Raw genomic sequence first — 17,212 nt, forward strand, 5'->3', positions numbered from 1 at the left:
TTTTGTTGTAATGTCCTTATGTTTCGGTATCATTAAAAAAAAATGAGAATGGAAATGGTGAATATGTGACTGTCAAAGAGACAATAACCCCACTGAGATGAAGAATGTCTGCTCAAAAATCTTCAATGAATAATAAAGAAACCCTCACACCTCAGGGTAGGCATCAAAATAACATTATACATAGGTACAGCGACATAGTAACCCCTATAAACTCCATCTACATAAAAGTATACTGGATGTAAAAACGAAACAGTACATACAGAGGCCAGAAATTCCTGACTTTCGACAGATGCAAAAAATGTGGCAGGGTTAAAGTAATTTGGTATGATCACAATTTTCCCCCTTTTTAAATTGGCCACTTTAGATAAAATATTACACAATTAAACAGCATAAAAATTAGTTCATCTATAATATATTTACTATGGTCTACCACCTATAATTTGTTTATGATTTTTTACAAGAACCCCTTTTAAAATGAAGTAAAATAACTCAGATTGAACAAGAAGAAAAAACTAAAAACCAAAAAAACAACAATAACTGCTTCAAAGCCAAAGCCAACACAGGAAACTTACTGTTAATGAACAATCTAAATTCTACTGGAAACTGGGTTAGATGCACTTGCAAGGTATGCATTCTCTGCTGCTTCAGAATTCTGCAAAACCATTGACCTTTCATTCACTTTTGGTATGACTTGGGCTGAACTTACATCTTGAGAAATTTATAAATAATTCATTAAAGTTTCATTGAAATTGCTGCAATGGTTTTGAGTTATAGTCTGAAAACATAAAATCATCCTATTTTTGTAAGAAGAAACTTCCACAACACTGATTTACCTTCATATGTCCCATCTAGACAGATTGGGGTATAGAAATGGATGATCCAAATGGTTCAAATTTATTTTTAGTGGTGTATCCTAAAAGCATAGTGTCTCTTAATTGGCCAACAGATCTTTATTTTTTAATCTGGCAGAACCTTGCAGTCTGACAGATGATAATAGGCACATCTTAGCAAACATGTTAATACTCCCACGTTAGGAGGGGGAGACTCACAAGAAAACAATGAAAACTTGGAACCTCCACATAAAAAAGTTTTGTGGTAAGTTTTTGGTTAAGATTACACATGTTTTCTGCGAAAAATACTACATAAAAAAAATTGCTTTAACGTAAAAATTTCAAAAATTGGTCAAAGACAGAAGTGGCAGAATTTCATTAAACAGGAATTACATGTAGATGTTTGACTAGCCAGAACCTGATGCTGGATACCAAATAACAACAGTAGTTGCTGGGAAAAGTGTTACGAAATTAGTTTCCACATCCGCCATTTACGGCAAAACCTGCCTAAACCGAATCCTTTTTGGACTTCAAAATCGGTTCTGTTTGGTCAGCTGTTTAGTTTACTAAGGTTAGAAAGGCATTTAAATCGGTATCTAGGACAATGAAAAGTGTCTGGTTTAGATAAGTGTTTAGTTTACCAATGTTAGAAATGCATTCAAATTGGTATCTAGGAACAATGAAAAGTGTCTGGTTTAGACAGGTGTTTAGTTTATCAAGGTTAGAAATGCATTCAAATTGGTTTCTAGGAACGATGAAATATATCTGGTTTAGATAGGTTTTCTGATTACTGTAAAAGTACTTTAATTCATTGGATACCAATTTTCGTGGATTAGGGAAGAAACACAAGTTCTTGAATTCGTGGTGAGATTTTTTAGTATACACTTCAACTGAAATCTCTTTTTGGTTTGGAACTAACTTCAGTGGTTTTGCCTTCCAACGAAAACCAGGAAAATTGGTACCCAGCGAACAATAGAACTTCCACAGTACTCAGGGTTCAGTTTAGACAGGTTTCACTGTAATAAGAAATGATCATGAATGATCATATTATATCAGATGGTATACTGAGAAGAAATAAAAATTTTGCAGGATACAGCTTGGTACAACTATGAGAGTTGAATCCTGAACATTTGGGACTTGTATGGACACAGTATTCAAACATAATTCAGCTCTGTAATTAAATGTTTTACAGAATATAAGATTCTGGACCAAAGAAAAAAGGTCAAAGAACTTGGACAAAAGAAATAAGAATTTTATATTAATTTTTTTTTATTTGTTCCCCCTTTTTCAGATAGTCACAATTTATCTATATATAAATTTTGAATTTGATCATCAGCCCTGGTTTAAGAATAATTACCCTTTGAACTTGTAATTTGTTAAGTTTTTAAAGGATTTTCAGCATGTACATGTATATAAATACTAACTGACCATAGTTTAGTAATGACACAAATTTTAATGTTCATATCCTGTAATCTCATTTACCATGTATAAAATAGTAAATACAACAACTTCGAATAGCTGATAATTGTTAAATGTTTGACTTGTATTAAACAATGCAATGTCACACCCCTGTATCACATGGCTATAACCTTTATTGTACCCCTACTCTCAATTCTCAATCATTTTTGTTGGTTGTTTGAGTTTACTGTAATTATACAATACTTTTTTATTTAAATATATGATCAAGTGTATCTTACATGTCAAAATCTGTATCACATGCAGTATCACCCTTGTTCAATATCAGTCCATGTCCAAGAAGCCCTTCTGCTGATGTATACTGAATATTACATGCCAAAATCTGTATCACTTGCAGTATCACCCTTGTTCAATATCAGTCCATCTCCAAGAAGCCCTTCTGCTGATGTATACTGAATATTACATGTCAAAATCTGTATCACATGCAGTATCACCCTTGTTCAATATCAGTCCATGTCCAAGAAGCCCTTCTGCTGATGTATACTGAATATTACATGTCAAAATCTGTATCACATGTAGTATCACCCTTGTTCAATATCAGTCCATCTCCAAGAAGCCCTTCTGCTGATGTATACTGAATATTACATGTCAAAATCTGTATCACATGCAGTATCACCCTTGTTCAATATCAGTTCATGTCCAAGAAGCCCTTCTGCTTATGTATACTGAATATTACATGTCAAAATCTGTATCACATGCAGTATCACCCTTGTTCAATATCAGTCCAGTCCAAGAAGCCCTTCTGCTGATGTATACTGAATTTTACATGTCAAAATCTGTATCACATGCAGTATCACCCTTGTTCAGTATCAGTTCATGTCCAAGAAGCCCTTCTGCTGATGTATACTGAATATTACATGTCAAAATCTGTATCACATGCAGTATCACCCTTGTTCAATATCAGTCCATGTCCAAGAAGCCCTTCTGCTTATGTATACTGAATATTACATGTCAAAATCTGTATCACATGCAGTATCACCCTTGTTCAATATCAGTCCATGTCCAAGAAGCCCTTCTGCATCACATGCCGTGTCAACCCAAGACTCCAATATCACCCCAAGGGCCACCAGCCCACAGGGTGATATAGGTCAAGGGTTGATACCCCATGTGATACAGATTTTGACATGTCATGTTCATTATATCATATATTGTAACCATTTGTACTTCAAATATGGTCTGTGAAGGGGTGCGATATCATAAGGGATATAGGTCTAGAGTTGTGATATAGGGTATGTGATATAGGTCTAGAGGTGTGATACAGGGTATGTGATATAGGTCTAGAGTTGTGATACAGGGTATGTGATATAGGTCTAGAGTTGTGATATAGGGTATGCGATATAGGTCTAGAGGTGTGATATAGGATTGAAACAAACACTTGTAATACATGTACATATAAAAAAAAGTTATACATGTATTTTAATATAAATATGTGATATATAGATATCTTGGAATGATAAATCCTGTGATATAGATTTTGATATTTAATATTCAGTACATCTTCTTCATTTTTCACTTATCAAGGGGAATAACTCAATTCATCAATTTGAAATGTCTTACTATTTTAATTTTCAAGATATTGGCTAATAACTGTAAAAAAAAAAAAACCATTTTATTTGGCCATTAAAGGGCATTAACTCTTACAAGATATCATCCTACAACTTTTACCAATAGGAGACTTTGATAGAGCTTGTTGTAAAGATCAATTCTTTTCTCTCAATTATAGTTCTTAAGATATTGGCTGAAAACTGCAACAAAAAAAAAGCAAACTCAATTTTCACAATTTCTTTAGTCAAAGTTGTTCTACAATTTCAACTCAAGAAGACTTTTGTCAAGATCATGTCATAAATGAAAGTTTTTTTCACTCTATCATTGTTTTCAAGATATGGCTAAAAACTTTTAAGAGCAATACCTCTAACAAGGAGTTGTCCAACAACTTTAAATATAAAAAATGGCAATATCTCACATGGCCTTTGGCCATTTGAGCTAACAAGATAAATATCCATTAGTGATTAAGTTACTCCTTTGTCCATGTAAGTGAACAAGATGAATCTCCATTAGTGCCCCTGAAGTTGGTCCTTTGGCCAGGTGAGCAAACAAGATGAATCTACGTTAGTAACCCTTAAGTTGCTCCTTCGACAAAGTGAGCTAACAAGACAAATCTCAATTAGTGATTAAATTACTCCTTTGTCCATGTAAGTGAACAAGATGAATCTCCATAAGTGAATAAGTTGCCCCTTTATAGTGTTAGAAAGAAACAACAAAGAAAGTTTTTTAAAAAATTTTTATTACAATATTTATGTAAGAATAAAGCACACAGTGAAGATCACTTTCTATCAATCTTTCAGTCACAAGGAAATAAAAGAACATTTAACTAGATTTATCATACCTGATTTATAAGCATGGCGAAAAAAGTTACAGTTATTTGCACAGATTGTAGTTAAAAGGAAAGATAAATTGGGATAACTGAATTAACCTCAATAATTCAACACCAACACACAAAAGTTTTGTCAATAAATTATACACATATTCAGTTTAGATATTTCAAGATTCAGTTGATTTTCTGTTAAGTAATGTCATATTGATCATTACCAATCTCTATAGATGTCATCAGGTTCTTCTCACATGTCTGGTGGTAATAAATTTGACATCTTTAGTCTGACAATCATCAAGTCCAAAGGTTATTAGCTGTATAGTAATCCCCTTACTTTTACAAGGATATTTACAGCAAATAAAATAGTTACCTTCAGGGGATAGACCTGGTGATCTTCCTAAGATAGATAACTGGACATTTGGGAAGGTGATTTAATTTTTCTATCAAATGTAGATTGAAATAAATGTACTTATGGAATAACAAAAAGATCAAATCTTGTCAATTGGCAAATCAATTTATAAGGTAGTTTATTAGGGTATGGTAATTCCAAGGAAGACCAACTTAATCCCCTGAAGTTAACCATTCTACTGGTTATAATATATGAAATAAAAACAAAAACAGAAAAATAGTAAGAAAGGAAAGAAAAAACGAAGATCATTAAATTTCCATTTATAGATTACAATGGATAAAGTGCCACATTTTGCCCAAACAAAATTTACAAGTAAATCTTTTGTGATATGAGGATGTAACCAATAACTGCTTCATGGGTAAAACTATACATAAAATCTACCAAAAACAACACACAGGTAACTATATAGAGATAGAAATGATATGATTGGTACAATATCTAAATACAAACACATGTATAAAGCAAACCAACAACTCTATACCAGCATATACCGGCTTATTTTCCTGTAAATGTTTATTAAATGCAATTTTCTAGATAGTTTTTACATATTTTATGTTCATATTTCATCTTAAGAATGCAAAGACAAACTTATTTCAGTGAATTATGTTGAAAGAGAATATTATACATTATTATACAGATTGCAGTGATTTACTGAATGTTCCCAGTGTTCATTTTTTTCATAATTCATACCGTGAAATAAATTCGGTAATTTCATTCTCCCGCCAAAATATTAAAACATGAATATCAATATACTATTCACAAAATATCAAACTTATGTTGAAAATAAAAAAAATAGTGGAAATCTAAATAATAAATAGGATAATTAATTGGTTATCACTAATAACCAAAATATGACCTCTCTTGCTAAGAACACATTAAGATTTAACGAGTGTTTTTGTTCCTTATGGAAAAAATGAAAATAAATTGTACATAAAAAGAAGTTAAAGTAGATAAAAATTTATCTTTTTATAAGTAACAAGCAAAACTGCCATTTATAACAATTCAAACTTTGGCTGGTATTAAAAATGAACCTATACACCTACATAAATCTAGTGGCACTTTCATATTACAATACAATAACAATGTGTTCTAACAGGCCATCTCTATGTGGTGATAGCAGTTGAAATTTACATTAAATGTCCTCTGATCAAATTGTAATTGTACTAAAGCACATCAACGTTATTTATGACACATAAAATATACAGTATCATGGTTCTGAATAAAACAAATTATACCAGTATCCATGGATTTGTAGCTATATATAAAACCAAGAATCTTCCTTTTTTGTAAAGATGATGTTATGAGTATTTTAACTTCTGGATAACATAATTATTTTCATAACAAGTATGGGTATATAGGGGAGTGGATCATAAAGATAAAAATATTGGAGAAAATAAAGCATCAGGCAGTCTATGGTCTTTCAACAAATGGCAAGAAATTATTTTTGTCCTCTAAAGTTAAGACCCTATTATTTAAAAAAGGACTCTTCAATTTTAGTTTTATGCCAGAGTCTTTCTATGGTCCCAGTAAGTTACACAGTTGATCCCAAGAGTATAATTCCCTTCCAGAAAAAGCAAATCAGCTCAAGTGATTTTTCCCTAAGCAAATACATGTACAATGGAGCTAAAATAAACCTAATAAAAACAATATAACACTGATTGTCACATGGGTGCCTTACTTGATTGATCAATAAAACAATAAATAAAATAAATGATATGTCTAAATTTACCATACAATAAACAGTAAACAGTGTTAAGTACAAACAATAACAAAGACAAACCCAGGCTCAACTTACAGCAACTCATGTAGACCAGTGTCCAGTTTTATCTCTCTCTGGAATCTTTTGGCATCCATTAAGATTTTTGATGGGTAGATATTGTGTTATACTTCAATGGTAGAAACTGTGCCAAATATTAGAATCTGATTGTCTAGTTTTTCATTTGGGAGTTGCACTATGAGTTAAAATCTATACAGATTGTATATGAAATTAACTCTTTGGAAGAATTGTTGTTTTTGATTTGGTTTGACATGGTTGATTTTAGTGGGAAATTTAAGTTGTTTTCTTAGAAGTACAGATCTAAATACAAAAAGGACTATTGTCACATAAAAATATAGCATATGTAGACAAAAAAGCAGTGTTTGTAATGCAGCTTTTTTTATGGTGTAGAAAAAAACCCACAGAACAAACAATGTTTTTTTTATTTTCTTTCCAAAAGGTAGGGAGTAAAGCTGCTTTAATAAAATGAAAAATATTTGTGTGTGTGTGTGGGGAGGGGGGAGCTAAAACACACTTTACAGGCCTTGTGAAAATGAGAACAATATTTATACTAGTCATATAACTGGCATGTACTGGTCTGTGATTATTTTGAGGTACATGCTGACTTGTAACAAATATCTAACAAAATTCATTCAGGATAAATGGAAGTAAGGATATCAAATATGACAGGATTTCATATAGACCATATAAATTTATTGACTAACATTTGAATATTAGCCTTAATATGAAGGAAACTACAAATATAATACAAAAGTGTGCTAATACAGGATTTAGCCGTCAAATACAGGGTTTCCCTGTCCAAAATGTCATATTGGCCTAGCTAGTAAAGAAATGTATGATTGCATAAAGTTTTCCGTATTGTCTGAGTTATTGGTCCTTGGCTATGCCTCAGTCCAATATGGCTAGCCTTGGACCATTATCTCAGCCAAAAACCTTCCATATATAATACACTTTCAGTGCAACAAACAATGACACATAATTATAAACAAATTTTGAAAGTAAAAGTTTAATACAAAATGACCACTAAAATAGATTACAGGGACAAATACAGAGCTCATACTATCTTCTGTTTTAACAAACTCCAAAACTCAAATGTCTTAAGTAATTCTCATATATTCCCAATATGAAAGATTTGATTGTTTGAACTTTAGAACATTGTAACTTATAAAGTAAAAGATTGCATTCCTAGCGAGATCTGGTAGAAAGTTATCCTGTGTTTGTGTTTTTACATTTTTTCCCATACCCATCTGTACTAACTCAGTTTACAAGACTTCAACATAAATATCATTTGCAAACATACAAGTAAAACATTCATCAGCAAGCATTCAATCTAAAAGACAAGTTTTAAAATTAAAACAATATCCTTGTATCAGTTTTTGCATTAAACATAAGGAGGCAGACCTAGGATAAGGGAAATAACTCATCATTGAAATCATTGATATGTTTGTATCATACTCAGTTTCACCAATGTTTATCAAGCTTTCATTTGACACAGAATAAGATCAATCCCAGTCACTTTGATGCTTACATGAGAATGATGTCAAATGATGAATACAAATGTTTCAATGATTTGTATGAGTTGTGTTCCTTACAATAAGTCTTATTTCCTTAAGTTGAGATTCCATAAGGTAAATTCCAATAAACACAAAACTAAAACAGCATGAAATATACACCTTATATTCTTAATGTCAGAAGTTATTACAAAAATAATACCAAATTTAGTAATTTAAAAGTACCAATCATATAATATTGCGAACTTCAATTAACTGTACTTCTGTTGTAAGATTTTCAAAATTTGTGCTGGATAATTTTAATATAAGGTTTAAAAAAAAAAGCATACATAAAATTTGACTTAAACAATATGAAAAACTTATTTCTCAAAATCTTTGAAGTTTAATAACAATTAATTTGTTTACTTGACTGTAACTGCACAAAAATCTGAGGCAGATCCAGACTTTGAAAAGGAGGGGTGCCAGCCAGGGTTCCTCAGAAAAAAGAGGGGATTATTAGGACATTATTTACTGTCAATTTTACACATAAAATTTAAAATAAAAAGGGGGAGTGCCAACCTCTGCACCCCATCTTCTGGATCTGCCACCGAAAGTAAATGTGGTGACAAAAATAATAGGGTGTGTAAGTCTTGTTCTCCATTTATTTTTGGTCCGTAACGCTACAGTTAAAATCATACAAAACTTGAACACTATACAATATTTAAGTCGTATTTCCCCGCTACACAAGGTTTTTGATAAAGCTCCTCTCTACTTCTGTCTTTTCTGTGCCATGTTCAGTTTATAGTAAAGCCCCTGTTTAGCCATCAGGTCGTTATGTCTCCCTGCCTCACTGACCGTTCCATGTTTGATCACACATATCTTATCAGCATTCTGAATGGTTGACAGTCTATGGGCAATAACTATACATGTTCTTCCTTCTCGGGCTTTATCTAAGGCCTCTTGTACAATCTGTAAAACGAAAAATATAGTTAGATAAAATTGCTGCTTTAAAATTTAAAGTATTCACAGAAAAAAATAACAAAAAACAAAAAAAGTTTTCAAAAAACAAATGTTCAATAGTTGTGAGCTTTATTCTCAAAAAAATACTGTTAACGTATTAATTTTCATGATTAATTATTTACATGGATTCCATCTAATGAACAGATTCACAGGTTTCAAATTCGGTGATTAAAAAAAAAGATGTTTAGTGTTATGTAGTGTAAAAATAAATTTTGTGGTTTTCTGTCCACCAGGATAACAGCGAAAATTAGAACACAGCGAAAATTGGAATGTTTACAGGATATCTCTTACATCGATTCTCTTAAACCTTCCTCATTTCCTATGTAAAAACGTCACAAGTTAAAATATTACAAGAATAAAGACAAACTTTTTTACTGTTAGTGTAGCCTTGTCTGTTATATCAAGTAAATAAGCCTTTACTTTTTGTATCAAGTGCAGAGGTGGTAAATAAAGTTAAACCAACCTTTTCACTCTCAGTGGCAAGAGCAGAGGCGGTTAACAAAGTTAGACCAACCTTTTCACTCTCAGTGTCGAGAGCAGAGGTGGTTAACAAACTTAGACCAACCTTTTCACTCTCAGTGTCAAGTGCAGAGGTGGTAAATAAAGTTACACCAACCTTTTCACTCTTAGTGTCAATAGCAGAGGTGGTAAATAAAGTTAAACCGACCTTTTCACTCTCAGTGTCAAGTGCAGAGGTAGCCTCATCCAAAAGTAATATACGAGGATTACGTAACAAAGCTCTAGCTATGGCCACTCGTTGTTTCTGTCCACCAGAGAGTTGTGTCCCCTTATCTCCAACATTGGTATCATATCCCTTTAAGAAAATAAAAATTCATGTTTCTTTATATTCTAGTATGTAATATTCTTTAAAATCATCTACGACATTTATACATTTAAGGAGGTAGACCTAGGATAAGGGACATGACTCTTTCAAGTCATTGGAACGTTTGTATTGAGCATTTCACATCAAACTCATGTAAGCATCAAAGTAAATTGGACGGATTTCATTCTGTTTCAAATAAAAGCTTGATAGGCTTTGGTGAAATTGAATATGATACAAACATATCACTGATATCAAGTGTATGTACCTTACACTAGGTCTACCCCCTTAATTGGGCAGAATATGATATCAAAACACCCTAGTTTTCTATGTTAAGCTAATGTGAACTGATGATGAATAAATGTCCAAAGTAACTTCCAGATTTAGGGAGGCAAGTTCACAAAAAAAGTTAGTGGGGAAAGGAACAATCTTTGTGTTGATTTCAATTTATAACATATTACTGACAAGTTTTGCAAAAATTTCTACTTATCAATGCTCTTAATCTGTCTTGAAAATATTGTTGATTTTAAAATCTGAAGCTTAAATTTCAAATTTTTTTCCCATTTTCTGATAACTTAATATGAAGTAACTTACATTTGGTAAACCACTTATAAACTCATGTATATTAGCACTCCTTGCAGCTTTTATAATCTCATCCATGGTTGGTGTTCTACTGTTGTCTCCGTAGGCAATGTTCTCCGCTATACTACAGTCGAATAGTATCGGCTCCTGGGATACAATACCAATCTGTGATCTGAGCCAAGCAACATTCAGATTCTTTACATCATATCTGTCTAATTGCTGTACAAGCAGAAAAAAAAACAATAGTTTGATATGGTCATCATCATGAACTCATGGATCGTCATGATGTATCAATCTGTGCCATGAACGTGTCATAGTTTTCCTTTCCACTTTCATCTACCCCGGGCTTGACTTTTTATGAGCAACTCGGCGGGTGTTCCTAGAAAAGCAGAGGACGCTTATCCTACTGGTGCACCTGGTCCATGCTCCCAGTTTTTAGTGGAGTCAGAGTGCTCATTTGCTTTTGTTACTTTGTATGTATGATTTTGGTTACTTTATGTTCTTTGTTATGTATGTCTGTTTTCCACATCTGGTCTTTGTCCATGGATTACATTCTTTTAAATACTGTTATAACCTTGGTTCCCTTGATTACGCTTTGATAACAATTTTCAAAATGAAACAAGAAATTGAATAATAGGTTGTGCTAAGAATACCTCCAATCAACCATTACAGCCAAATTAAGGTGAACAGAAAGTAGAAAAGCAAGAAACCTGAAAAAGGGAGACACCTTACAAGTGCAAAACAATATACCAAATATTCCCTCCAATATAAGCTGAGAAATCTGTTACAGATAAATGTAACAGAGAGACAAACAAACTGACAAGGTGATAGTAATATACCCTGATATATATCACTGTAATGAGAGGGGAGATATACCCATCACTGTAATGAGAGGGGAAATATACCCATCACTGTAATGAGAGGGGAGATATACCCATCACTGTAATGAGAGGGGAGATATACCCATCACTGTAATGAGAGGGGAAATATAACTTTATCATATTTCTAATAAGCACTAAAAGCTGTGGTTGTGATTTAATTTTAAAATCATGAATTCAATTCTTAGTATCAACTTTGCTGTCAGGGATCTTTTGTTTGTTAGAACTAAAGTTTTCATGTTTGTTGCAATACTTTATCACTATTTAAAAACTCAATGCCAAATAACCTCTCAATTAGTGTCATTAACTCTTTGCTTTACCGAGCAATTTAATCATTGTCTTGGACCATTAAATGTTTGAACCCTTAAAGGATTTATCCAGCTATATGTTAAAACAGGTTAGCTGCCTTGTTTCCTTCCTTTACTAGATGTCTTGCTACTACCCTGGACTCAAATCATAAAATACAAAAGCATTGTTACATATCAGTGGTAGATCAAGGGAGACAAAAATGAGCAAATAATAGCCAGGAAATCCCTTTGTTAATTTCTACATCAGAACACCCCATTTAATAAATTTCCTTCTTTACCCCTTTTCATAAGATAAAGTGTCTAAACTATATTCACAAAGCTACATCGCACAGTCTGAACTCACATTCAGAGTTATACTGACTGTCCAAGCCTCGACATGACTACTTACCACAGTTCCTGACTCTACATCATAAAACCTCTCAATCAGTGCTACAGTGGTACTCTTTCCACAACCACTGGCCCCAACAAGAGCTAAAGTCTGCCCTGGATCTACCGTCAGTGTCAGACCTTGTAGGACTTCAATGTCTGGTCTGGTTGGGTAACGGAACTTACAGTCGGTAAATGTCACTTTACTCGTTACAGAGGACTATAAAGAAAATCATTACTGTTGAGGCATCATTGTATTTATTTCATATGTCAATTAACAAATTTTGAATTATAATGTAAAAAACAACTTATCCATAGTAAAATCAAAACATTTTTACATGAAGTCCTTACTGCCTGTTAAATTTGAAACACAGTCCCATAAATCCTGCAATATTTGTCATATCAAAATGACAGTGCATATATTTTAAGTAAATTGGTCAGTATCTAATTTTCCCCATTCTTTCAGTACCTGACTAGCCAATTCATTAGTCGGTATATGGTTTTGTTTTCATTATTTCAGTATCTATTTTTTTTTGTCAATACATGATTTGGTGTTCGATTTCATCTGGCTTATTTGTTTTTATTTTCTGAAAATTAGTTCCTGGTTTGATTTTTATTTACATACCAGATTTTCATCTTTTGTACACTAACTTACTTCATTTTTCATTGTATTACAAGAGTCACTCATTTGGTATTATGTCACAGAAGTCTTTCATAAAGTCAGTATTGGATTTTGTTTTTCCTTTTGCCCATACACAATTTAAGTTTTTCATTTTGTGCATACATGACTTTGTAATTAATTCATCACATAACTTGTTTTAGTTTTTCATTTTATTGGTACCAGTTTTGGTTTCTTATTCTGTCTGTACCTGGTTTGGTTTTTCATTCTGTCCGTATCTGGTTTAGTTTTTCATTCTGTCAGTACCTGGTTTGGTTTTTCATTCTGTCCATATCTGGTTTAGTTTTTCATTCTGTCAGTACCTGGTTTGGTTTTTTTAATTCTGTCTGTACCTGGTTTGGTTTTCCATTCTGTTGGTACCAGTTTTGGTTTTTCATTCTGTCCGTATCTGGTTTAGTTTTTCATTGTCAGTACCTGGTTTGGTTTTTTATTCTGTCTGTATCTGGTTCGGTTTTCCATTCTGTTGGTACCAGTTTTGGTTTTTCATTCTGTCAGTACCTGGTTTAATTTTTCATTCTGTCTGTAACTGGTTTAGTTTTTCATTCTGTCGGTAACTTTTTTTTTTTATTGTGTCAGTACCTGGTTTGGTTATTTATTCTGTCAATACCTGGTTTAGATATTATTCTGTAAATACTCGATATGTTTTTTTTTAATCAGAACATGATTTTGTTTGTATGATTTTGTTTTTTGTTTATTAGAACATGACATCCTTTACCTGACTTGGTTTTTCTCCTTCCTCAGACTCAGCATCAATAGTTGGTGTCTGATCCAAGAGATTGAAGATAACATTGGCAGATGTCTGGGCTTTGGCAGCATCAGGGGCAAAAGCACTGGCTTGTCCGAGGGCCATAGCTCCAAAGACAATCGCTGAAAACACCCTAAAATATACAAATCAGTCCGTCAAAGCCAACCATATTACACTATATTTTAAACAGCTCACAAGAAATACAACTTCATCTTTTAATGGCATTTACATAATGATTTTCCACATTCTGATTGGTTATGAACAAGAAATAAAAATGAGTTCAGTGGGTTTTTGACATGACATACTATCTGAGTTTTATTAAAACACCTACTTTCAGGAACACAAGTGAAGGTGATGTCAGCATTTCAAGTAATTTAGGTTTTAGTATAGACATGTTCGAGAGGAATTTAGGATTTATTTTAATACTTAGTTAAGGAGCAACTATTTGATTTTTATTTGGGGGGCTAATATCAAATGTTCTATCTGGCATTTTTATTTTGAGAAAATATGGGTCCTGCCTCTTTCTTATTTGGCACAGAGTGCTGAACTTATCTTTTAAACTTTAATTAAAAATATGAGGGCAACAATAGGTCCTGTCCTGCCTTTTTATTGCTTGAAAATTTCAATCCTGTCATTTAATATCAAATTTGATCTTAAAAATCAAATGTTAATTCCCTCATTCAGATTTAAGTTTACAAGGTGTTCAAGTTATTCTGGGTTTGGTTTAGACAGGTGTTCAAATTATTCTAAGTTTGGTTTAGACAGGTGTACAAGTTATTCTGGGTTTGGTTAAGACAGGTGTTCATGTTATTCTGGGTGTGGTTTAGACAGGTTTCAATGTACTTACTTAAACACATCCACGAAGTCCATCTCTCTCTTCTGGATCATGTATGCTCCAAAGTAAAATGACGCAGCGTAAGCAAAGAAAATGATAGACTGAGAAAATGAAAAAGCTAATCCAGCTATATTTGCCTTCCTCACAGCAGCTTTATAAGGCGTGCTCAAATTTTCCATGTACATATCATGAATTTTCTTTTCCTTCACCAATGAAGCTACAGTTCTAATATTTTCAATGCCTTCGGTAGCAATCTTTCCTGCATCTTCAAGTGCTTCTTTGTTTTGCCCAGCAACACCCTTCAAAATTTGCATTTCTAAAAATCCTCCAATGGCAATGAAGGGCAAGAAGGCAAAGATGACAAGAGTAAGCTGCCAGCCATATATAAAGGCAATAATGATAGCAGTTCCCATGTTGGCAATGTTCTGTACCAGTGTCCCTAATCTAGCTCCTGATGCCTGGAAAAGCAAAAATTGATAAATACATAAATATCATTAACAACAATAGAAAAAAAAAACTCTACTGATGAGTTCATCAAATCACTAAATTTCATTACATGCAGTTCATTACAATGACAAAATAAAATAAAATAAATGATCAACCACTCACAGCAATGGATTCTGTTTCTCAAATTAATAAATATGGCTGGCAAAAAATGGTATGATAAATAAATTAAATGATGATTTGATCTTTAAGTGTATTTGGATGTCTTGTCAATTTTGCACAATCATTCCTCACAATTGTGTCAAAATCATAATAAATCAGAGAGAAAAAAATACACGACAAATTTTCTATTTTATCTAGTGTAGACCAACAAAATTAGACATAAATTGCCCTCCCAAGCTAAATGCTAAGGTTAGGTTGATCACTTTGAAGTTCTGGCCCTCCATGTTTTTTTTCTTTTAAATGCTACAGGCCTCTAATTAAAATTTGTTACATGCATATCTTCCCCAAAACAAAACGGCTGCTCCCTTACAAAGTTATCTTATATCAAAGTAATTTTTTTTATTACAGAGGGAAGGTGGTCAGTAAAGATTCCTGAAAATGCATATCATCTCTGTCACACATTGTTCCATTTAAAGTAAAATATACATCATATTAACATATTGTTCTATTTATAGTCACATCATCCTTGTAATATAGTATAATGCTCATCATCCTTGCAACACATTTTTCTATTAATAGTAAAATTCATTTTTCAGTACTTCTAAGTACATGTACCGATATTTAAAAAGATTTATGCCTTTTTATGACAAAACTTGGACTACTTGCATTGTTGAATAATGAAAGTGCTAGGTGATTTATAACTAAAAAAAATTACACCTACCCCCTGGATTTGTGAAGCATCTGTTGCCAGCCTAGTTGTCAAAGCTCCTGTGGAATTCTTCTGGTCATCAAACCATGATATATCCTGAAATCAATAACAAAAACATGCAAAATTTGTAAAACACCACTTTAAAGTTAAAAACTTTTAATTCACAATATCAGCTGCTATCACTTTGAAATCTGCATTAAATCATGATTTAATCTTTATTCAATAATACATTAGAATTATCAGACAACCTCAAGTCATGTACTGTAAAATATCAATTTTGCAGATTCTCTCCATTGAATATATTTACATTTTCATAAAAATGTTTAGCAATAAATAGGGTAAAAAACTGATTTTGTGGGTACTATTTTTCAAGGTTTTCTGTCGACCATGAAAACAGTGAAAATTAGTACCCGGTAAAAATTAATACACTTACAGTAATGGACAATCCATGGTATCTTGCTTAGATAGGTCTTACATTAAGTGTCTATGACACGTTGATGTAGAATTGGCCATTTCATTTTAGATCCCAAAATAATACCGTAAACCTTATTTTACCCTCTAGTATAAAATCAGCATTGAAAGAGCGAGCTTCACTGATTACTTTAACTTTTACAAATATTACCCTCAAGAATTGAATACCTAAGATAAGAGAAAGGGTCAGTTGTTACAGTTGGATTTCAGTTATTGCTATTTAAGGAGGTAGACCTAGGGTAAGGGACATAACTCATGAAATCAGTGATATGTTTATATTATATTCAATTTCACCAAAGCCCTCAAGCTTTTGTTTGAAGCAGGATAAAATAAATCCAAGTTAATTAGATGCTAACATAAGATTGATGTAAAATGCTAATACAAACGTTCCAACTATTTTTAAGAGTTGTGTCCCTTACCCTTGGTCTAACTCCTTAACAGTAAGGGAATCTACTACTTGTGTTCCCTTTCTATTCTTTATGTTTCCATGGTAATTAATTTTGGGGTTAGTTCAAAATTAGATCTTTTATCTTTGGTTTTCAATTCTTAATGGTAATATTTGTCAACAAGAATATGTGAAATATATTTCTGCAAGGAAAGGCTTTGGGTAGAAAAAACAAATTTGTTTATGGAAGCATACATTAGGCATCCTCATAAACTAACCCACAGTTATCATAAACTAACCCACAGTTAACATAAACTAACCCACAGTTAACATAAAACGGTATATTTGACTTATTTTCCATACGGTTTCAGATTTTCTGACAGGCTATGTATTAACAAACTTAGGTCAAATTCCAAAGGATGTTCACTCAAGATTGTTAAAAAGGAATTACAGAC

The 17,212-nt window shown here is 32.6% G+C and overlaps 1 protein-coding gene across 2 annotated transcripts in view; it reads right to left on the reverse strand.

Annotated features, from left to right (window-relative positions):
- Positions 1-4,933: 4,933 nt before the first annotated feature.
- Positions 4,934-17,212, reverse strand: part of LOC148602413 (ATP-dependent translocase ABCB1-like) — an 88,207-nt gene continuing 75,928 nt past the window's right edge. Inside the window, exons 25-31 of one of the 2 annotated variants that reach the window (XM_088552898.1) lie at positions 15,914-15,997; positions 14,599-15,044; positions 13,722-13,884; positions 12,350-12,547; positions 10,788-10,994; positions 10,041-10,187; positions 4,934-9,322 (exon numbers count right to left, since the gene is read on the reverse strand). In XM_088552898.1, coding sequence (XP_088409024.1) covers positions 9,122-9,322; positions 10,041-10,187; positions 10,788-10,994; positions 12,350-12,547; positions 13,722-13,884; positions 14,599-15,044; positions 15,914-15,997 — 1,446 coding nt within the window. In that variant the 3' untranslated portion in view covers positions 4,934-9,121. The remainder of the gene's footprint in view (positions 9,323-10,040; positions 10,188-10,787; positions 10,995-12,349; positions 12,548-13,721; positions 13,885-14,598; positions 15,045-15,913; positions 15,998-17,212) is intronic. The other variant, XM_088552913.1, reaches the window with a different exon arrangement.

Source organism: Perna viridis, chromosome 11, assembly GCF_037379345.1.
Source record: "Perna viridis isolate PV_CMFRI_1.1 ecotype Kerala chromosome 11, ASM3737934v1, whole genome shotgun sequence".
Taxonomy (NCBI): Eukaryota; Metazoa; Mollusca; class Bivalvia; order Mytilida; family Mytilidae; genus Perna; species Perna viridis.